The 24,076-nt window shown below is 34.9% G+C and overlaps 1 protein-coding gene across 1 annotated transcript in view; it reads right to left on the bottom strand.

Annotated features, from left to right (window-relative positions):
- IQCM (IQ motif containing M) overlaps window positions 1-24,076 on the bottom strand; it is a 414,386-nt gene that overhangs the window by 213,603 nt on the left and 176,707 nt on the right. Inside the window, 2 exon segments of the mRNA XM_032246433.1 lie at window positions 1,397-1,541; window positions 12,251-12,449. Of these exon segments, the coding sequence (XP_032102324.1) occupies window positions 1,397-1,541; window positions 12,251-12,449 (344 nt within the window).

Here is a 24,076-nt window from a genome sequence, read left to right as displayed (position 1 = left end):
TTTCTTCCTGTCTTTCCATCTCTCTAACACTTTGCTCTTTCTGCTCTTTTCTCTGGAAACCAGGCTATTGGGCTTGGCTGGGTGAATTGATCTAGCAACCTCTGACTTATATACAACAATCATGCTCTCTCTTTTCTCTCTTTCTCCTCTCTCTCTGACTTCTTCCTCCCTCTACCTCTAGTCACAGAAAAGAAATTATTCTAACTCAAAGAGTTCCGGTTATCTGTAAATAGCTTTTGGCACATAATTTTATCAAAACTAATAAACAATAAAAAAATATAATTTTAACAAATATTTTTAGCCCTTCTTATAAACCAGGCATTCTCTAGATAGTGAGTATTTACTGATAAATATATGTCTCTCTCACTATCTCTCTCTCTGTCTCTCTCTCTCTCAGTTCTGTAAGTGAAAAGAGTCTAAGTAGCTTCCTAATGGGAGAAGGATCTTCCCCCTTCTCCACCTCTCTCACTTTATCTTGCTTTCTTGTTCTTTCATCTTCCTGTCTTTCCATCTGTAAGTTCCCTGTCTTCATGGAACTTACGGTCTTAACTGTAAAATAAACACTGTATGACTAGGTGAGGCAACCAAATTTTTCACATTTTTACCTTATAAAGCAGTAAGAAAATGATTCTTTTTAAATATAATTCGCTTGTATCATTTTTTTAGCCAAGAAACTGGCCCTAATAATCTATCCTAATCCTAAGCAATACTGAATTCTTTCAATATAAATGTAAACTGGGATCTCTGAAAATTAAGATATAAATTGGAGAATTTGTTCTGTGAATAGAATTCTAATATTAATAGGCAGTGTGTTGTTTAGCATGCTCAGTGTCCATTAACTATTGTCCTGATATAAATACTTAATTTTCCTTTGTGCAGCTACCCCTCCTCCAAAGAACACAGTTTCTGTGCAATTCTCAAGCAAGATTCCTTACCCTCCCACTGCAAAGTATTGGATTTTTGACTCAAGCTATAGAGATCAGTTGCTGTCTCCCTGGAATATGAATTTAAAGCATAGGAACAAAGAGTCTTTAAGTGGTAGGGCTTATCTATCCCCCAGAGGCAAATCGAGATTGTCCCTTATTTCCTGCTGCCTAGATCTCTGAAGCAGTTGTGTTTCATATTCAGTCTGAAATCTGATTCTTTAACTATCTTTGCAATACTCTCCCATTAAATTTCTTCTTTGCTTTAGTTAGCTAGAATGAGTTTTCTGTTACTTGCAGAGAATTCTAATAAATTAATTCAAATATACAATATGCTAACTTAAAATGCAAATTGTTTACAACAATATAAAATATAATCTACCTTTGCTTTCTACAGATAATTATATGTAAAATTTCAATGGTTAAATTAACTCCAAGCTTAAATTCAAACCAGAAGTGTCTGCCTCACTTACATTTTTTTCGGTCCATCCATTCCTCTAGCTCTGCTAAGTTGACAATTTGTCTTGTCCTCCAAAGACCATGTCGATATCGAACACGGTGGATTAGTCTGCTATACATGTTAATAACTGCTTTCACATCTGGTCCATGATACAAAGCCTACAAAGACAGAAAATCTCCTTATATATTTCTGGCATTTATATTTGACATTGCCCCTTTCATTTAGTCTATTTCACCCAGTTTCTTAAATTATGGGTTTATTTATTGTAAATTGCCTAGTTTGGTTAAATATATGCATTGTAGAGAAACATCATCTCCCTGAAGTTCAAAGATGTCCATTATGAATTGCCTTATCATTATATATTCACACTTCTCATAGAATAGAGGCTCCAATATTGGCTTTTTTATAGGCACTTTCTATACTGGTGTCCAGATTTCTATAATATGTAGCCCACTCTGCCAGAAACGACATAGTCTTAACTAAGGTATTACTCGAATCTTTGTCTTTTATTTCCCTTGGAAACTGTACATTCGTGGTTTTTATCTATTTTTCATTGGACTTTTTAAGGATTTTTTGTTGATTTCTATATATCTCTTTGAATATTAAAGAAATTAACACTTTTCAGCATAAGTGCAAATTTTGTTTTATTAGTTTACCTGTGACTACATTCTTCTGTGTATGCATTTTCAACATTTCACCAGAACAGTTTTTTTAATTAAAGTTTTAAAAATTTACCTTATTTCATATTTGTTTTTTCTTTTCTAAATATCCATTCCCTTTTAGTTAACAAGTCAATTATTTTAACATTTTACATTTACTGGTTTATTAATGTCTGTATATATCTTTATTAATTTCTTTCTTTCTAAATAATATTTAGATTTATTTTCCTGTTCTTGACTTCTTAAAGGCTTAATTTTTTTAAATTTTCATTATTTCTAGTTTGTTTAGGAATATATTTACATTTACACATTTTCTGCTGAGTCAGCTTTCCTTTAATGTGTTTTGCATACCATTTTATAAATGCAAAAAATCTGAAGCAGAAAATCTTTAAATAACTTTCCCAAGGCCCCATAGCTAGTAAGTTGTAGAATTTGTTTTGAAACCAGCATAGACACATTCCAGAACCCACTTATTATACTTTATATTCCTTCTAATTTAGTGTTTTCAACCATTCTTTTATTTATTTATTTATTTATTTATTTATTTATTTATTTATTTTTGAGATGGAGTCTTGCTCTTGCCAGGCTGGAGTGCAGTGACATGATTTCGACTCACTGCAACCTCTGCCTCTCATGTTCAAGCAATTCTCCTGCCTCAGCCTCCTGAGTAGCTGAGACTACAGGCACACACCACCATGCCCAGCTAATTTTTTTATTTTTAGTAGTTATGGGGGTTTCACCATGTTGGCCAGGATGGTCTCAATCTCCTGACCTTGTGATCTGCCCACTTTGGCCTCCCAAACTGCTTGGAGTACAGGCATGAGCCACAGCACCCAGCCATATTTTCACCCATTCTACAAGATTTTGTTTTGTTTCTTTCCTAGCATATTTCATATTACATATTATTTTTCTTGTTGCTGTCATATTTTCCATTTATGTGAAATAATATTTTTTATTTACCTGAATGAAAAATAAATTAGCATAATTTTACTACCTTCCTCTTCTTTCTCCTTCCATCTGATGGCAGATTCTGGATGTTTGCTAATTTAATAACATTTTTCAATGTGTTTCGTTGGTTGGTTTGTTTTTTGAAACAGAGTTTCTCCCTGTCAGCCCAGGCTGGAGTGCAATAGTGTGATCTTGGTTCACTACAATCTCCGCCTCTAGAGCTCAAAAGATTTCCTGCCTCAGCCTCTTGAGTAGCTGGGATTACAGGCACCAGCCACCATGCCCAGATATTTCTTGTATTTTTAGTAGAGACGGGGTTTCACCATGTTGGCCAAGCTGGTTTTAAACTCCTGACCTCAGGTGATCCACCCATCTCAACCTCCCAAAGTGCTGGGATTACATGTGTGAGCCACCTTGCCTGGCCTTAGTGTGTATTTTTAATTTCCCTTTTGTTCAATAGGCTTTTGTCTTAAAAAAATAATAATAAATTGGTTGCACTTTGACACATTCCCTACACATAAATCTTAGTGGGAGCCAGAACCCACTTCCCACCATTTGAAACCAAAATCAGATACTTAATGACTCACACCTCTTCTGTTGCTAGGATGCAGACACATGAACTTCATCCATTGCCTGCACCAATCCCAAACTTTGAATGGAAACAAATAATACTTTTAAGAGTAAATCATGGGAAATCTATTTGTGTGAGAGAGTAACTGTAGCAGCAATATACATTTTTCAAGGGCAGCATTTGTGGAGGCAGAAACACCCAGGATTCAGTATCTACATCAGACTCTTGCTGTGTAGGATTTGGCTGGATTACTGGGAGATACCCAGCCTTTATTATTCCTTTAGGTTTTTGAACTTAGTTCTCTAAACCTCTGTACAATATCCTACTCAACAACTTTCTGCTTAAATCTATAGGTGGATTTCTTTTGCTTATAATTAAAAATCAAGCAGTGTTTTGATTGTATCTTTAAAACATGAGTAGAAAATTTCCTTCTTGGAATGTGCTGCTTAGACAGATGTTGCTTCTGAGAAGACGAAGGGCATTGGGCAGCTACCAACTTCAATTTGAGTGCCTTTTCCTAAGAATATAATAACTCTTTTGAGGAACACAACCTATCTTGTAAGGGAGCTCTTTTCAGGTCTCAGGCATTTGCAAGGTTACCTAGGGCGTTTCATGGTTAGGACGTTGAGCCAGAGAAAATGACAATGGTCCATCCATGTGGTTTTTATTACAGGGAGTGTCCCTACCAGCCTTTGCATGGAAATATGCCTCAGCTATTGTGCTAGTACAGCTCAGTAGGTAAATCTTTTACTATAATTCTAAATATTTCTCAAGGTAGAATTTATCAGAAGAAAAGTATAAATTTCTACTTACTTTTTTTTCCATGCTATTCTCAGTAAACAATATAAATAAATTTCTACTTACAACAGCAATATTGTAATATAAAAGTTACTGCAAATTACTGATTATAATATTCTAATTTATATTAACTTAATGGACAAATGTATTACACTGATCAACATTTAATAAAATTTTCTAGTAAGTATTTCAATTTGCTTTTGCTTGATATGGTCATGATTTTTTTTAAGTAATTTATTCATTGTTTGGACAATTCCACCATCATATGACACTCAGTGGAACTTAATTTCTGTTACTGTGTTTCTTATCAGTTTGTGAGAGGTCTTTAGATGTTAGGCTTTTTAAAACTTTGTGTCATATTTCAGCAAATATTTTGCTAGTTTGACTTTTTAACTCTGAATAAAGATGCTATAGACCCATAAGATATCCTGACCACATTTATTGATTGAAGTCTAACCTTGTCTAATCATTTAGGTATGAAAACAGCAATAAAAGGCTTTATTCAAAAACCTTATAAAAACAAAAGGGAGGCCGGGCGCAGTGGCTCAAGTCTGTAATCCCAGCACTTTGGGAGGCCAAGGCAGGTGGATCACGAGGTCAAGAGATAGAGACCATCCTGGTCAACACGGTGAAACCCCGTCTCTACTAAAACTACAAAAAATTAGCTGGGCATGGTGGCGCGTGCCTGTAATCCCAACTACTCAGGAGGCTGAGGCAGGAGAATTGCCTGAACCCAGGAGGCAGAGGTTGCGGTGAGCCAAGATCGCACCATTGCACTCCAGCCTGGGTAACAAGAGCGAAACTCCGTCTCAAAAAAAAAAAAGTAAAACGTTTTTAAATGACTAAACCTATACACAGTGAAATAACAAGTGAACATTCTAAATAATTATTTCAAGCACATACACATAAACACACACTTACAAATATGCAATCCACAAATAACATTAAGTGTGATCCTTATAGTCCCTTCCCCACTCACTAAGAAACTAGTGAAGACCATATCCATGGATAGCTACTGGACATGTGTCTCTCCTAGGTTAGATTCCCGTTGCTCTTTTTCAGGCCTCTCCTCTGTGTCCCTGTTGCTTGCTGTACCCCACTTTGATCTGAGTCAAAGGGATTATTTTTACTACTACCTGAAGCATATGCTTCAATTACTCTATGTCTAAATGCTCAGTATAGAAACTATTAAATATACACTCTTGGTCAACTTTATCATTAAATATAAACAATAATATATTGTTTTCCCCATGCATACTCTTCAAAATATTAAATAGCAGCTCCTGATTGCCATAGAAAGGGTGCTTCTCTATAGACCGTGGTTCTTGGCTTCACATCTCTGATGTAAGCTTACCTAGATTAGCTCTGTTAGCACCAGGTGGGAGTGTTATCTAGCCTTGGCTTTTGGCAGGAAACTCCAATGTCCATTTTGAGCCTGACGTGAGAAAAGACTTCACCAGTTGCAATGATTGGACACTGCTGGTACCTCATGTTTTCCAGTGCCCTGGACCCAGACAGACTTATGTTTGATTCTCAACTATGTCACTTGTTAGATGTCTTACTCTGGGTAATTATGTTACATCTCCATGCCTCATTTTTCATAATTACTAAAGAAAATTATGCAACCTGGAGAAATGACACTACTCCAATTCTTGATCACCAACCTCAATGGGGTTCTCAAAGTGGCCTGGAATTTCACGCAAGCTTTTTAAGACATCTCTTTACTATTTTCTGTATTACCTCAATCTCTTCAAACATTCAAACTCATCCAAATGCTTACTCTCAGCAAATGGCCTAATTCCTTACTTCAGAAAGGGAGACAAAACAATTGGTTTATTGCAATCTCAACCTCCCAGCACCAAATCTAAACACTTAGCTGCATCTACACAACATCTTCTCTTGTAACAATGGAGAAATAAGTTTCCTTTCACTTAACGCTAATCCCGTTAAAGACGTTATAATATGGATTATCTTCATCTTTCTTGTATTGACAACATTTTCTTTTACTGGCTTTTTCCAATGAGCATTTTAGCATACTTAAATATTTTTTAAGTATGCTAAACAATCCTTCTCTAAACCTAATCACGTCTCAGTTTATCTACTTCAGATGTTTTCACTGCATGAACTTATTGTTACTAAACTCAGAAAATTCCGTCTAGCAGCATTGGAGACTATGGACCTAACCCTCTTCCTTGTACTGCCTTTCAAGTTCCTTGATCTAACATATTCTGGTTTTCTTCTTACCTCTGTTTACTGCTTTAGTGTTTGTGGAATACTCATCTTCTGCTTCCCCTTAAACACTAACCAGTCTTTCTCAATTTTTTTTTATATGATTCTCTCTTTATTCTATATATTCTCCCTAGACAATGACAATGACATTGACTCTCATGGCTCCAGTTAGTATCACTAATGATGATTCTCACATGCATGGGTGGTAGCCAGTTTCAAGGAGGGCATCCTTGGTCAGAGAGCTGCATCAACATATGTAGAAGACGTTTCTCAAATTTCACGTCCCTCCTAGCCCCCAAATGCTGTTATACATCCTTCATGCTCTTGAAAATAATTTATTAAAAACATGTATTAGGCTTCTAATATGTGCCAAGAATGTTCAAGACCTTATGAGTAGATTAAAGAACAGGAAAGATAAAAGTTCTGTTTTCAGGGGCTTACCTTTTAGTGAAAGGAGCAATAATGTAATAAACAAATATATGTTAGGTGGCAGTAAGTGCCATGAAGAACAATAAAGTGTTTTAAAAGAGACAGGGAGTGACTGGAGTGAGAGTTATTTTGTACAGGTTAGTATGGGGCAGCTTTTCAATAATGTGACAATGAGCAGAGACCTGAATGAAGTAGAGGAGCATCACCTGGGGGAAGAGTGTTCTCAGACATATGATGAGATTCATGGCCAAAATGAGGTACTTTTATGGATGAGAGGGTTTTATATTCTTCCTCAGTGAAAAGACTTTAAGAACTACTGATGAATCCCAAGTCTTTCTATATGGCCTAATCTCTCTTCTGAATTTTGGACCCATATACTCAACTGCTTCCCAGACATCTCAAGGATTTCCCACAGAAACTTTAAACTCACTGTTGACAATTGGGACTCGGTGTTAAAAGCTCAGTGTTGCAAATTGGACTCTATGTTTGTTCCTTTCTTCTGCTCCCTCCTGCCTGCCCTTCCCCTTAAATTCTGCATTTCTCAACTATACACCAGATTTCTCAAGACAAGAACCTGGGAGTCATTCTTGACTCTACCCTCTTCCTTATCTCCAAATACAACCAAACCCAAAGTCCTATCACCACCATGCACTGGTTGATTGAAAAAGCATACTAGTTATTCTCCCTCCATTTTGTCACCCTCTCCTCCCAAATCATTGTCCAAAGTCAGTAATTTTTCTAAAATACAAATCTATTCATGTCACTGATCTACCTTAAAGACATCCACTCTCAGACACCAAGTATAAACTCCTTAGTAAGGTTTTTAAGAGCATTATTAATCTGACTCCTACCATCAGCTTCCTTTATTGTCCTCCCAAATATGTTCCAGTCCCCTGAATGTAATTAGCTAACCTAAGCTCATTGAGACTGTCTTTCCTGTGCCTCTCAGCCTTCCAGTCTACCTGACAAAATAAAGTTACCCCTCACCCTCCAGATCTCAGTTTATTGATCTTATGTAGTTGCCACACTAAACACACTTGGGGTTAAATGGCCTTTCTAAATGCTCTAATGATATCTAAGACTTCTTTTAGTTGTCTACATTGCTCACTAGACTATGTATGCTCTTCACACACCAGGAAGGAAACTGGAGTCACTATATAGTAACTATTATCAAATTAAAAAACACATATGTTATTGAATAAATGAACATAGATCTCCAGATACTTGTGTTAGTACACATGATGTTATTTAATAAAACTTTTCTACACAACAGGAATCCCAAACCACTGGGCCACAGACCTATTGGTCTGTGGCCTGTTGGGAACCAGGCTGTACAGCATGAGGTGAATGGTGGGTAAGTGAGCATTACCACCTGAGCTCCTCCTCCTGTCAGATCAGAGGAAACATTCGATTCTCATAGGAGAAAGAATCCTATTGTGAACTGCATATGTGAGGGATTTAGGCTGTGCTTTCTTTATGAGACTCTAACGCCTGATGATCTGAAGTAGAACAGTTTCATCCTGAAAACATCCCTGCTCCTGCCCTGGTCCACGGAAAAATTGTCTTCCATGAAACTGGTCTCTGGCACCATAAGAGTTGGGGATTGCTACTATACAAGGTGACATGTCCATGAATAGTTTCAGATTTTGTTATTATTTCTGTTTTGTTCTTTTGAGATGATAGGAAATTCCTACTTTATCAAAGTTTCAAACAAGTCTATAACATCCAAAATATTGAAGACCATTGAGTTATGTATAAGACATTGCTTTGGTAATACTGAAACTCAGATTCTCCAAGACTGTTCCAAATTTACTGATTCAACAAATATTTATTAAAAGTCAATTTCAAACATTTTTTATTATTGTAGCTATCAACAATTCAAATATCCTGGAATTTCAACACTTTTAGCCAATAGCAATGGAGTATATTTAATTTAGGATTAAAACTTTAAAATTATAAATATTTAGAGGAAAATATTGAAATTAAGGAAGATCCTAGAAGCATTACATTGAGAAATGTACCCTCTTTTGGGTCTTTATGATTTTTAATATCATTATTATTTATACCAAAACACATGCAAACAACACAAAAATTTTTTAAGGAAAAGGACATTTTGAATTGTGGAAAAAATATTCATATTAAAATAGAGCAATCTCTGTTATCTTTTGCTATATTACTGGTAAGAAAATTTGATGCTGCTTTATTATTTCCAAAGAATTCCAAGCTACATTTTTTCATAGAAAATGGTGGAAATTATGCAGTCTCTTGAGTAATCTCAAACTTCTAGCAGACACTGTCCACAACAACAAACTCTGAAGTGGCAGTAAAGCAATATGACTATGGAAGTCTCCCAGTGGATGGACTGCCACACTGCTGACAATTATCCAGTGATTTGCTATGCAGCCTCTAGAGCAGAAAGTTATCAAGAATTCCCCCAGCAGCAACCCTTCACATAGGCACAGTCCAGGAGACTTACTATCAACTGCATTACAGGCCTGTCACACTAGGATTTTGACAGTAGGCAAAACAAATTTAACCGCATCAACAAAGCAATCATCTAACAGACAAAGCATCATGCCAATGATGGAATAAAAAAGAAAATCAATGACCATAACAAAGTTTATCACCAAATAAAAGTCAAAACCTACTTTATATTGGCTCTGATCCTTTAAAAGTACTTCTCATTTTTTTAATCTCAAATTCTCTCTCCACATAGAAATTTAGCATTTTCCTTACCAATCAAATCACCCCTTTTCACTCCCATCTTTGGCCCATTATTTCTTCCTAAATTTTCTAGATCCATTTCTATCCCGGAGGTTATGAATCGTTCTACAATTCTTTCTAGTATTAGAAAATGCTATAATTAAATTATATGGCATGTATGAAATGTGCGTAGATAGAACTTTAAGAATGTGTGTGGGGGGTGTGTGATATTCTTATGGTTCCATGATAAACTTATACAATTGTATTAATTCATCCACACAATCGGTATTTGTTGGTGTCTACTATATATTAAACACCATTTTAGGCATTCAAATAGAGAAACAAACAAGACAGACAGATACTTGTCTCCATGGAGTTTGCAATCTAATGCAGAAACAAACAAGACAGACAGATAATTGTCTTCATGGAGTTTGCAATCTATTTAGCCAAACTATAAAGTATATGTATACAACAGGAGATAAACAAGAAAAAATAGTAGATCATACATGCATACAGTTAAAATAATAGAGTATATATTATAGTTTAAGATAGTTTGTGGTACTATGAACAGAAAAATAAAGAGTATATACTTCCAAATAAGTCATATAAACCATACTGTTCATGTCAAATATGTAAACAGATGATAACAATGTAAAGAACTGGACACAATAATGACAAGAAAAGATGGAGAGATCAGCTTTGCTTGATGGACCAGACACAGGGTAAGTGAATACAGTTTAGGAAGATCTTGAAAGATGAATTGGAGGTTATCAGAAGATAAGGAAGGTAGAGAAGAGAACAGCATGAAAACATATGATAACAGGAAACAATCAAGATTTGCAGTTTGCTAAAACACAGAGAATGTATCGGGGGTATCATATGACAAAGCTGGACAAAAGGCGAGAGCCAAAACAGCGAGGTCGTGTGTACTATGTTAGAGAGTTCCTGCTATATCCTGTAAGCAATATAGATCCATAAAAAGATTTTAAGAAGTGGAATAAGGTAATGAGTAGAATTTTTCAAATATGGCACATGGCAAATGGATTTGATGGAAGTAGGTCTGTAGGTATGAAGATCAATCAGGAAACTATTGCATTTATCCATGTAAGGGTAGATGAATGGCAACTCTGGCAAGAAGCACAAAGAAGAAGAGTTCAACAAATGTCATGAAAGTGGAACAAATTGAATGTGGGAGTGAAAAAGTTGAAAGAATCTAGGAGACATCCAGGTTTATGGCTTGAATGATAAATGGTAGAACAGTTTATCAATATAGGTAGTTACAAAAGAGAAAGGACTTGGGGAGTAAGAAAATGAGTTCATTTCTCATTTTGGAGAAATTAAAGTCAAATTTAATCATGGCTCTTTCAATATCTTAGACAGATATGGGTTTGAAATCTAGTTCTGTCACTTAGCCGCTGTTTGACTTTGGGCAAATAATTTGCTTGTTTCTTCAGCCACAAAAGAGATATAGCAGTCACCTTAAAAATTACAGGATTAAGTATATGGAGTGTTTACCTTTTGCCAAAGTTTTACATGTTTAATCATCAGAACTACATTTGTAGTTCTGATTCATATTGATATTAATTTACACATGTTAGTACATATATAAATTTATACCCAGAAATAGGCATATGGTATAACTCTAAAAGTATCACCACATTGTCAGAGAAACATGTTCATGATGTCCACTGCAAGTCTATTCTAGAGGCTTTTCTCAGAAGATCAAGGAAATGAAGTGGGCACTACTAATCTATTTTATTTACAGTTGATTACTCAAATTTTTTACTAGTAGTAAAACTTTAGCCCTCAAGGTGAGGACATTTTAGATTCTCTCAGGTTTTCCATGATAGACCCATTTAGGTTCATCTGCATTCGCCCAGAAAAAATGAGTCTGCATTATATATTTTAAAAATCAGGATTGCAATCTATGAAATTTGACCAGGTAGACATTTGCATGTGTGTGTAATTCTTTTGAAATTGGACATTTATGCACTGCAAGAGACCCAGGAGTGTGGGAAGTGAAGGAAAGTTGCTCTAGAAAGAAAATGAACAGATAGCAAAGAAGAAACAACTTTAGTGTAAAGTTATTTCAAAATATCCTGGTTTAAGAATAGGTGGTCCCAGAATTCCTGAGTTAAGAATAAGTGAGGCCTTTTGTTCCAAGTCTCCAACTTTGCACAGTCTAAATCTGTAATCATAGCAGATTATGCATCACATTTTGTTAAAGTATGCATACCAAAAATTAGCTGGGTATAGTGGTGGACACCTGTAATCCCAGCTACTCTGGAGGCTGATGCAGGAGAATCACTTGAACCCAGGAGGCAGAGGTTGCGGTGAGCCAAGATTACTCCATTGCACTCCAAACTGGGCAACAAGAGCGAAACTCCATCTCAAAAAAAAAAAAAAAATGTACACAGAATTTTACTTAGAAAAATCACAGACATATTGACCAGGTGACTATTCAAAATTCTACTTAATTGAATCTACATAAAAATTTTAAACACATTATAATATCTGATGCATATCTTACCTTGGTCATTACTCTTTGTAATCTTTTGCGTTCAAGCCACCCCCTGACATGTGCCTGCATGATGGTGATCATTCTAATCAATTTTCTGGTAATCATGAATTTTTTTCTTCCTCGGAACACTTGGAAGATTTCTATGTGTGGTCCAATTCTTTTAACTTTACTGTCAAGTTTATCAGGTTTACTTGGAGTGCCTTTTATCCTAAAAATAAAATATAACAATTTCTTATTACAGAAAATATGAAAAACTAACATTTTTGCGAACAGTTTTAAATTCTTTCAATGATGAATACAATGAAATAGGAAATATATTGCAACTTGTACATAGAATTTAATATATGATATCACCAGGACATGTCAATAAGGTTCTCCAAAGAAAGTTGAAAATGCCAAGATCAATATTACATGGATAAAATTAACTTCTAAAAAGAAAATTCCAAAACAAAGTGAATTTGTCAGTATATCTACAACTCTTCAAATTAGAATGTTTTCATATGACAGGGCACGTTAGTTCAAATAATTTTCCTGTCTCAGAAGCTATTTTAAACTATAGAGTATTTTAAATTATTTATTATTTGGCACTGATATTCTGTTAACCAAACATCATCTGAAAAGTAACTTTGATCCAAATGCTTTGAATTAAGAGGCTCTGTACTATGGTGGTAGGATCATGGCCTATAGGATCAGCAGATGGGAAGGGTTATACTGCAAACCATGGCCAGTCAGCAATACTGTTTTAGGTGACTGTGGTGGTTAATAATGAGTGTCAACTTGACTGGATTGAAGGAACAAAGTATTGATCCTGGGTGTGTCTATGAGGGGGTTGCCAAAGGAGATTAACATTTGAGTCAGTGGAATGGGAAAGGCAGACTCACCCTTAATCTGGGTGGGCACCATCTAATCAGCTGCCAGCACAGCTAAAATATAAGCAATCAGAAAAATGTGGAAAGAGAGACTGGCCTAGCCTCCCAGTCTATATCTTTCTCCCATGCTGGATGCCTCCTCAAACATCAGACTCCAAATCCTTCAGTTTTGGAACTCTGACTGGCTCTCCTTGCTTCTCAGCCTCTAGGTGGTCTAGTATGGGACCTCTCTGTGGTCTTGTGAGTTAATACTTAATAAACTCCCATATATATATAAAACATTATATATACATAAAACATATATATGTGAGTTTATTAAGTATTAACTTGATTAGTTCTGTTATTAAGAACTAATTCTTAATTGTTATTAGTTCTGTTATATTTATTAAGTATTTATTAGTTTTATATATAAATAAAACATGTATATATATATATATATATATATATATGGAAGTTTATTAAGTATTAACTTGATTAACATTAGTTCTGTCCCTTTAGAGAATCCCTAGTACAGTGACCCTAGCAGCTATTAACATTTGAGAAACTGATGATTTCTATCATTAGATATCTGTAATCTTGGTAACCTTGAGTCACATATATATGTATATACATAAACCTGTTATGTTTTCTATATGATAGCCAGTTTTTTTCAAAGTCTTCCAAAGTCTAGTTCCCTTGCAATTCTTAACATATAAAAATGCTTTCTTCTTCTTAATGTTTTTATTTCTGCCTCTCACAAATCGAGTTCCACTGACTGAGATGCCTAGGTCAATTCACCCACCAAGGCTGAGTCTTTCCCCAAAAGTGATCTGTACCTACACCTCTGAATCCCAGACCCCAGTTTCTTCACTCTCAGAGTGAATCACTGACTCATGCTCACTTTGTTTTTGCATTATTTTCTTAGTCTGTTTTATTGAATTTTTGTGTTAAGTTGATTCTTAAACAAGTCTTCTTCTGTTTTGTACATGACAATTATTTTTCTTCTCTTGGTTAACTAAAATGTTGAGTATGATTTTGATTATTTGACCCAGCCATGAAGTCTCTGTTGGGTGGTAGAGGGCAGGAAATCCCAGTTCTGTTTTTTTTTTTTTTTTTTTTTTTTTGTATTTGTCTTTCTGCAGTTTTTTTCTTGAAGCTTCTGCTATCTCCTGATATTCTCTATATTGTATGTCATTTGAACACTAACATAACACCATTTTTGAACACAAGTTTGAATGTCATTCAAGAGAAAATTTTGCATCCACTAGAATGGAGATCAGCCACAGATTAAGAATTTTTGATAAAAAGAATTTGTTGGAGATCTTTTTGACTTCCTGAACTTCCTACACCCAAGTAACTGCAATGAACCAGTGAGATTCATTGAAGCACAGCAAATTGTGCTTTATATTTATTATTGACCTATATCTAAATGTGTATAACTGAGGCTGCTAATTATCTTAGTATCTACGTGTGTATGTGGGGAAAAAAAGTCCTTTCCTCTTTGCAAAAGGAAATTAATTAGCCTTGTACAATATTCTTATAACTGTAGCTGTTTTGTACCAGTGGCTGATTCATTTTCTCATTGTCTCTTTCTTTCATTCTCTCAAAAATTTTTTTAAATTAATGAGTCAATATATATCATTTTGTACACTGAGAGATAGATATCTTGTTAAACAAAGCTGCCAGAAAAGCAGAAGAACAGAAAACAAAGTTTTGTGTTTGTTTGTTTAAATTATGACTGGTTTTGAATAGCTTAGAAAAAAGGCAGCTGTGCTTTCTAAGAGGATTTTTGCTTGGTTAATACAACAAATTTTAAGAATGGTCATTGACATATGAGATCAAGTGGGAATGCAGGTGAAATGGTAATGATTACTTCTGGCTTGTTCATAGCCTCAAGAACTACTGTGAAATCTAAGAGATTCTGAGTTGACATCTTTTTCCCATTTCTCTCAGAAGAAATAAGAGGACTGTTATATAAATAGTTAAATAGCCAAGCCAAAAAGTGAGGGAAGGTTTCATGTTCTAACAAGATGTAAATAACAAAAGAATACGTGCGGTGGTTTGGTGATGTGTAATGTGTACTATCGAAGTGACAGCGCTAGGTCATTACAGTCTTCTGGTCTCCTAAGTTGCCTTGAAAGTCACAGAGTTTTGAATCCTCTACTGAAAAGAGAGAGAGAGAGAGAGAGAGAGAGAGAGAGAGGAGAGAGAGAAAGAGAGAGAATGTGTGTGGGGGTGTGTGTGTGTGTGTATGTGTGTGTGTGGGTGTGTGTACATGGATATGTGTGTACCAGAGAGAGAGAGAGAGAGAGAGACAACACAGAAACAGAAAGAGAATTAAAAGTTACTTATTTGGGGTAAAAGCTGTAGTTAATATGAATGATCAGAATTATATTATATTAACAATATAAAGAAATGCAAGCATGTTTACAAAATGATGAATGTTATCTTTCTGGTTTTTATAACAATTAAAAAAGAAAAGAATTTTATCTTAAGTCTGAAACAGATGAGCTTTGATCAATATTATATCTCTAGATAATTGGAATGTTAAAGACAAATGGAAAAATTATAGAAATGAACAATTTATAGAAGTCTTGATGAAAAACAAATTGTACTTACAAATAATGGGTTTGAAAAGAAGCTAATATATTAAATTTTGACAACGGTAAATTTTGATGAGCTTAATCATAAAACAGAGATATGCTTGAGAATCCTTAACTATAAAACATTATATAGGTGGTATATTTTAAACAAAAAATTATAATATGATACCGTTTTGTTACACTGACAAACTGATTTTTGATTATATAGTCTGCTCTTAATTTGACAGAGAAAAGACCATTCTGTGACTTCAGTACATTTTGTCTAAATATCAAAAAGTTCCTTTTATTACATAAATATTCCTTTTATCATGCTTGTGAATCAAATCTCAAAATGAAAAAGAAGTGACTAATCAAGGAAAAATTTGACCTAAATTAAATATATAACAACTAAAATATTAATAAAGCCAAGGGTGATGGCTCCAAACCTGTTATCTCAGCATTTTAGGAGCCTGAGGCAGGTGGATCATTTGAATCCAGGAGTTCAAGAATACCCTGAGCAACAAGCTGAAACCCTTAATCTACAAAAACAGCTATGAACAATTAGCCAGGCATGGTGGCACATGCTACCATGGGAGGCTGACATGGGAGGATCGCCTGAGCCCAGGAAGTTGAGGTTGCAGTATGCCATGATTATGCCACTGCACTTCAGCCTAGGTGACAGAGCAAGATCCCATCTCAAAATATACAAATACATATATATTTTTACATTAACATAAACATATTAGAAGCACAGTGTGGTAAATTGATGGCCAATTAATGCCTCCTTAAATCCATATCTTCACAATGTGACTTTGCAGCCCTACTCAACAAGAGGTGGAGTCTATTCACCCACTCTAGGACTATGAGCTGGTCTTGTGAATTGCTCTGGCCAATAGAATCCAATGAAAGTGATAATGTGCCAGTTCTAACTCTGTGTTTCCAGAGATATTACACAGTTTCAGTCTTTCAGAACCCTCATCTACCTGACAATAAGCTAGCAAACCTCTGAAGGATGAGAAGCCACATGGGGAAGAGAGAAGTTGCACCCACTGGAGTGAGCCCAAGTCTGTACCAGATCATCATTATTGTTGCACAAGAAATAATAAATAGCTGTTGTTTTAAGCCACTAAGTTTTATGATGCCATTGTGGCAATAGATAACTGATGCACATACTTAGGTTTATACTCAAAGACTAACACAATAACTGTCAAATTGATTTTTTCAAGGATTTTATTTCAGAAGTAAATTATCTGTCAAGTAGTGACATTGGGGATGAAATTTTTAAAACCTTGAAGTTTGTCAATGCCCTTGTTGTCAATATGTTCTTATTTCAAGGTGATCAATGACTAAATCCATAAAGAAAAAATAGGTATGTCCTCAGTAGAGGACTCCATTCCCCCTCCACTCTGATACTGTTGGTTATTACAGAAAATTTATGCTAAATATATATTATACAATTCAATCATATCATCAACGGGTAGTTTCTGCCAAAAGCCACTGCTACAAGTTACAGGTTACAAACGACATCTTCTGAAAGGAACATCCAAAGAATGGTAGCCTTACTAACAATGCATTTTCTTAACAATTTAGAGTAGAAGAAAAAGACTTATAAGTACAGGATTCTCAGTTTAAACTGATATCATAACCATGAACCTGTTAGACTAAGCAAAAGAACTGATTGAAGATTTCAGGGCATTTTTTCATCTAGAAGCAGAAAACTTCATATAGTAGTCTGCTTAAAGCAAGATCAGTAAATTAAGAATTAATTATCTAGAATAAAACATAATGATTTAATTATGTTCTATATTTTCTAATAAAATATGAGAGAGCTTTTTATTTGAATCTATTTATAAACTTCAACTTGTTTGCCTTTACTAGCACAAACTAGAATGAAATATCCTTTAAATCGTATATAAATGGTTTCAACTAACCCCTCAGAACTTGAGGAAAAAAATATTCTACAGAAAATGTTCATATATATATAGTAAGTTAATAAATCATCATGAATAAGTTTATAGAAATTAAGAACATTTGTTAATTTATTTTATATTTAGAACAACATAGAAAAAAGCTACACATATATAACATGTCTTTACTGAGTTCATTATAGAAGTATCTATTTACAAAGTTTTAATAAGAATTGATATTTTTGGTAGCTTAAAAATATCAATTTTTGTTAAAACTTTTGACCTTCTTCACAGAATTGGGAAAAAACTACCTTAAACTTAGGAAGAATCTATATCGTGAAAATGGCCATATTGCCCAAGGTAATTTACAGATCCAATGCTATCCCTATCAAGCTACTAATGACCTTCTTCACATAACTGGAAAAAAACATGTTAAACTTCATATGCAACCAAAAGAGAGCCCGCATAGCCAAGTCAATTCTAAGCAAAAAGAACAAAGCAGGAGGCACCACACTACTGGACCTCAAACTAGACTAAAAGGCTACAGTAATCAAAATAGCATGATACTGGTACCAAAGCAGAGATATAGACCAATGGAACACAACAGAGGCCTCGGAGGCAACACATCTACAACCATCTGATCTTTGACAAGCCTGACAAAAACAAGCAATGGGGAAAGGAGTCCCTGTTTAATAAATGGTGTTGGGAAAAATGGCTAGCAATGGGTAGAAAGCAGAAACTGGACTCCTTCCCGACACCTTACACTAAAATTAACTCTAGATGGACTAAAGACTTAAACATAAGACCTAACACCATAAAAACCCTAGAAGAAAATCTAGGCAAAACCATTCAGGACATAGGCATAGGCAAGGACTTCATGACCAAAACACCAAAAGCATTGGCAACAAAAGCCAAAATAGACAAATGGGACCTAATCAAACTCCACAGCTTCTGCACAGCAAAAGAAACAGTCATTAGAGTGAATTGGCAACCAACAGAAAGGGAAAAAAATTTTGCAGTCTACCCATCTGACAAAGTGCTGATACCCAGATTCTACAAAGAACTAAAAAAGATTTACAAGAAAAAAACAAACAAGCCCATTCAAAAGTGGGCGAAGGATATTAACAGATACTTTACAAACGAAGACATACATGAGGCCAACAAACATATGAAAAAATGCTCATCATCACTGGTCATTAGAGAAATGCAAATCAAAACTACATTGAGATACCACCTCACGCCAATTAGAATGGTGATCATTAAAAAATCTGGAGACAACCGATGCTGAAGAGGATGTGGAGAAATAGGAACACTTTTACACTCTTGGTGGGAGTATAAATTAGTTCAGCCATTGTGGAAGACAGTGTGGCAAGTCCTCAAGGACCTAGACATAGAAATTCCATTTGAACCAGCAATTCCATTACTGAGTATATATCCAAAGGATTATAAATCATTCTATTATAAGGACACATGCACACGAATGTTCATTGCAGCACTGTTTACAATAGCAAAGACTTGGAACCGACCCAAATGCCCATCGATGATAGACTGGAAGGGGAAAATGTGGCACATATACACCATGGAATACTATACAGCCATAAAAAACGATGAGTTTGGGTCCTTTGTAGGGACATAGATGAACCTGGAAACCATAATTCTCAGCAAACTGACAGAAGAACAGAAAATCAAACACCCCATGTTCTCACTCATAGGCAGGTGTTGAACAATGAGAGCACATGGCACAAAGATGGGAGCATCACACACGGGTCTGTGGGAGGGAACTAGGGGAGGGGCAGTGGGGTGTAGGGAGTTGGGGAGGGATAACATGGGGAGAAATGTCAGATATAGGTGATTGGGTGAAAGGCAGCAAAAGACATTGCCATGTATGTACCTATGCAACAATCTTGCATGTTCTTCACATGTACCCCAAAACCTAAAATGCAATAAAATATATATTTATAAAAAAGAATTGATATTTTTTATGTACCATAATATAATTGAAAAATCAAGTTTGCAATCAATTTTACATATGAAATATATCACATTTAAAGGCAAGTCAGGTATAGCAGTTCCTATTAAGGAACGTGGATTTAATCCTCATGTGAAAATGATGCCCACTAGGTCCTCCTAGAAAACCAACCTGCTATTTCTATATTGGTTAAGGGATTGCCACCCAATGGAATAATACAGGAAAACACATACTGGGAAATTCAAGAATATTAAAAAGATAAAGTTGGTACTTTTACCATTATATACGATGTAGGTAAAAACTGAAAGAAGAAAATTGAATGATTCCTAACCTCAATGAAAAAACAGACGCAGGCAATAAAAATCCTGCTACATAAGATCGTTTCGAAAGAATATAATATGACACTAGGGGATTTATCAGTCTTCTAGACAGAAGTTGCTGATATGTTAGCATCATATGATTCTAGTTTTGCTAATGATACAATACAAATATCTACATTTTAATCCATTCCTTATTCCACATTTATTAATGAAACTGACTCAGTAAAACACCAAGTTAATGATACTGAATCAAAAGTTGCTAAAACATGAACAAAACATTCAAATAGAGATTTCTCAAAAGAAGACATACAAATAACCAAAACGTATATGAAAAAATACTCAACATCACTAATCATCAGGGAAATACAAATTAAAACCACAATGAATTATCATCTCACACATGTAAGAACTGATTATGAGAAAGAGAAAAAACAGCAAGTATTGGAGAGGACACAGAGAAAAGGGAACCCCAGCACACTGTTGGTGGGAATGTCTTATGAAAAACAGTACAGAGGTTTCTCAAAAAATTAAAAATAGAATACCATTTAATTAAGTTATCCCACACCTGGGTACACATCCAAAGGAAATAAAATCAGTTTGTCAGAGATCTCTGCACTACCATGTTCACTGCACCATTCAAGATATGGAATCAACCTAAGTGTTTGTCAACATATGAATGAAAAAAGAAGATACAGTATATATGTACAATGGAATACTACTCAGCCATAAAAAGAAGGAAATTCTGTCATTTGTGACAACATGGATAAACCTGGAGGACATCATGCTAAGTGAAACAATCCAGGTACAGAAAGGCAAATACTGCATGACCTCACTCATATGTGGAATCTAAAATGTTGATCTCATAGAAATAGAGAGTAAAATAGTGGCAAAAAGAGTTGGAGCATTTTGGAGCAGGTGTTGTGGAGATGTCGGCCAAAGGATATAAAATTGTATTTACAAAGGCAGAATAAGTCCAAGAGATCTATTGCATGACATGGTGACTATAGTTAAACAATATATTGTATTCTTGAAAAACGTTAAGAGAGTGGACATAAAGTGTTTTCATCATAAAAATGATAACTATTTAAAGGAATACACATGTTAATTAGCTCAATTTAGCCATTCCACAATGTATATATACTTCAAAACATTATGTTGTACACAAAAAATAGATACAATTTTTTCTGTAAATAACAATAAACAGGGCAGGCATGGTGGCTCATGCCTGTAATCCCAGCACTTTGGGAGGCAGAGGCGGGCGGATCACGAAGTCAAGAGATCGAGACCATCCTGGCCAACATGGTGAAACCCCGCCTCTACGAAAAAAAATACAAAAATTAGCTGGGCGTGATGGCGCATGCCTGTAGTCCCAGCTACTCGGGAAGCTGAGGCAAGAGAATTGCTTGAATCCAGGAGGCGGAGGTTGCAGTGAGCTGAGATTGCACCACTGCACTCCAGCCTGGTGCCTGGCGACAGAACAAGACTCTGCCCCCCCAAAAAAAAAAAAAAAGAAAAGAAACAATGCCAGATGTAGGTGATAGGGATGGAGGCAGCAAACCACATTGCCATGTATGTACCTATGTAACAATCCTGCGTGTCTTTACATGTACCCCAGAACTAAAATGCAGTAAAATATATATACATTAAAATAATAATAATGAATAAATGAGTTAAAAATAAAAAATAAAAAACTGAATAAACCAAAGATAAAGTTGCTGAACAAACTTATACAGTCACAACCATGCTTTATGAATGCATCTTGATCACAAGATAGGGATGAGAAAGCAAACTAAAAACTTAGCTTCCTCCATCATGAATAAGCAGCATATAATATCTTACAATCAAGGGGAATGGGCACCTGCTACCCTGTGGTAAACAAACACAGGTAATTCTGTCTAGTATTAATCTCCAAAATAATTAAATCTCAAACCCGCCCTTTTTTAAATTATTACTGAATCTATAACCAAAGAACGATTTTTAACTCTTACTGACACATGAATTGCTGATATACAATGACCCTGGATGGCAAGGATAAACATTAGTCAGTCATTTAGTTATTGACTTCCTAATACATTCTAAGAATAGTATGCAGACAAGCAAAAGGGATTAGGTCCTTTCACATTATCTCAGATTTGTACTTATTTTCTTGATAAAACAATATCTATTGCTGATCTTTTTCTTTTCTTTTATTTTTATTTTATTTTAGAAACAGAGTCTCCCTCTGTTACCAACGCTGGAATGCAGTGGTGTAATCACAGCTCACTACGGCCTCTAACTCCTGAGCTCAAACAATTCTTCTGCCTCAATCTCCCAAGTGGCTGGGACTACAGGCACACATCACTATGCCTGGCCCATTTTTCTTTTAATTTCCAGCAACAAAGCCTGTCTTCATAAAAGTGTCCTCCACTTAATTTCAAATTTTATATCTCTATTAAAAGATACATAAATGTATATATGTATATAAAGTCTCCCTTTCAAAATAAACATCCCATATTTCATCTGTATCATATTTCCTAACTTTGGAATAATGATTTATGAACATAGTTTTGTGGGAACTGCACAACCAGACTGACTTGAAGGTTTCATTGTATTCTTAAATAAATTTTTGTTTGTGATTAATTAAAACACACACCTGTCAAAAAATAATTAGAAACATACATACAGAAAAATGTTTCAGTAATTATTTTAAGTTAAAATGGAAATAAGGCACCATTTTTCACTTCTAAATTTAAGAGGAAAACCCTATAAACCTATCAGATTCCAGAGCATGTTTGGTTCAAGATGCATTTCCAATATTATTCTCAATTGTATAATCTACTTGGAAAATAGATAGACTTGGCAATATGAATCAAAAGCATGCAACCTGGTAATTTCCTTTTTGGGATTTTCCCCTAACTATGAAAAAAGCTATATGAATGAAGATATCCATTCCCAGTTTCTTTTATAATAGAAAAAAATTTAGAAACAAATATCTGAGTAAATTGTGTTAGAGCCAATCAACAGACTATTATGAGGTTGTAAAAGTGTTGTCAGTGAAGATTATGTTACAATTTGACTAAACGCTTGTCATTTCAAAAGTTAATATTAAAAAATAAGGATATTACATTATATGTATTATATAATAGTAACTTTAAAATACACACACACACACACACACACACGAATGACTATAAAAACATGTCAAGTATTATTAGTGGTTATATTAACTCGGTGTTTCCAAATCAAGAATGGATAGGAATCATGACAATTATTTCCAAGGAACTCCTATTCAGGACCTTCCTTCAGAGATTCTGTTTCATTGACTCCTTCAGTAAAACTGATGCATTCCTGATTAAACGCTGGGTTGTAAAGAAAATATTAGGTTGTAAAGAAAAATGATAATTTGTTTCCTGTTTTATAATTTTGTTCATATTGCCTGAAATAGGCTGGCATTCATTGTGTAAAATAAAAGGATAATAATTAAACCCATTAATATCAGCAGTAGCGGTAGTAAGAACCTTTTTTAAACATTTATTTCAGATATACTTTCTCCTTTAATCTCCACAATAGTATTGTTAGGGCTGGAGGCAGTGACATGCACCTGTAGTCTCAGCAAGTCAGGGGGCTGAGTCAGGAGAATTGCTTGAGCCCAGGAGTGAGAAATTAACCTAGGTAACCTAGTTAGACCCTGGCTCAAAAAAAATCAAAATTAAAAAAAAATAGTTTTGTTGGATAAATATTATTATTCTGATGTCATAAAAGAGATGAAGTTATAAGTAGTACACCCAGAATTCAAAGCCCTCTTCATCCTGTGTGTGATGAAATCAAAGGAAGACAAAATTAATTCATGACAACAGAAATGTTGGTATTGACTCAACCTTTGGTTACTCAATCCTCAATAGTTAGGATGACTTGAGTAACTGGCTTTAGGTTTTTGTGCATTTGTTTTTTTCAGGATTATTGAAAAGATACAGCCATATCACAAATACAGAATCTATTACACAAATGTTTAATTGTATGCCACAGACTTTATGTTCATTCTTTACACAAGAATGAGTAGTAGATGAGATGTGGGAAATGTATTGTGACTGTCAGATATACGGAGACTGAGTGACCTCCTCTGACTTAGAGAATCATAGAAATTATTCTTTGCTTACCCTCCAAATGTAATTTTTAGATTTATCTTTCTTTACCATGTCTTAATACAATTTTGATACGGAACAAATTATC

This window comes from Sapajus apella, unplaced genomic scaffold (genome assembly GCF_009761245.1).
Source record: "Sapajus apella isolate SASKATOON/1434 unplaced genomic scaffold, GSC_monkey_1.0 scaffold61, whole genome shotgun sequence".
Lineage (NCBI taxonomy): Eukaryota > Metazoa > Chordata > Mammalia > Primates > Cebidae > Sapajus > Sapajus apella.
This window is presented reverse-complemented; position numbering and strand designations above follow the sequence as displayed.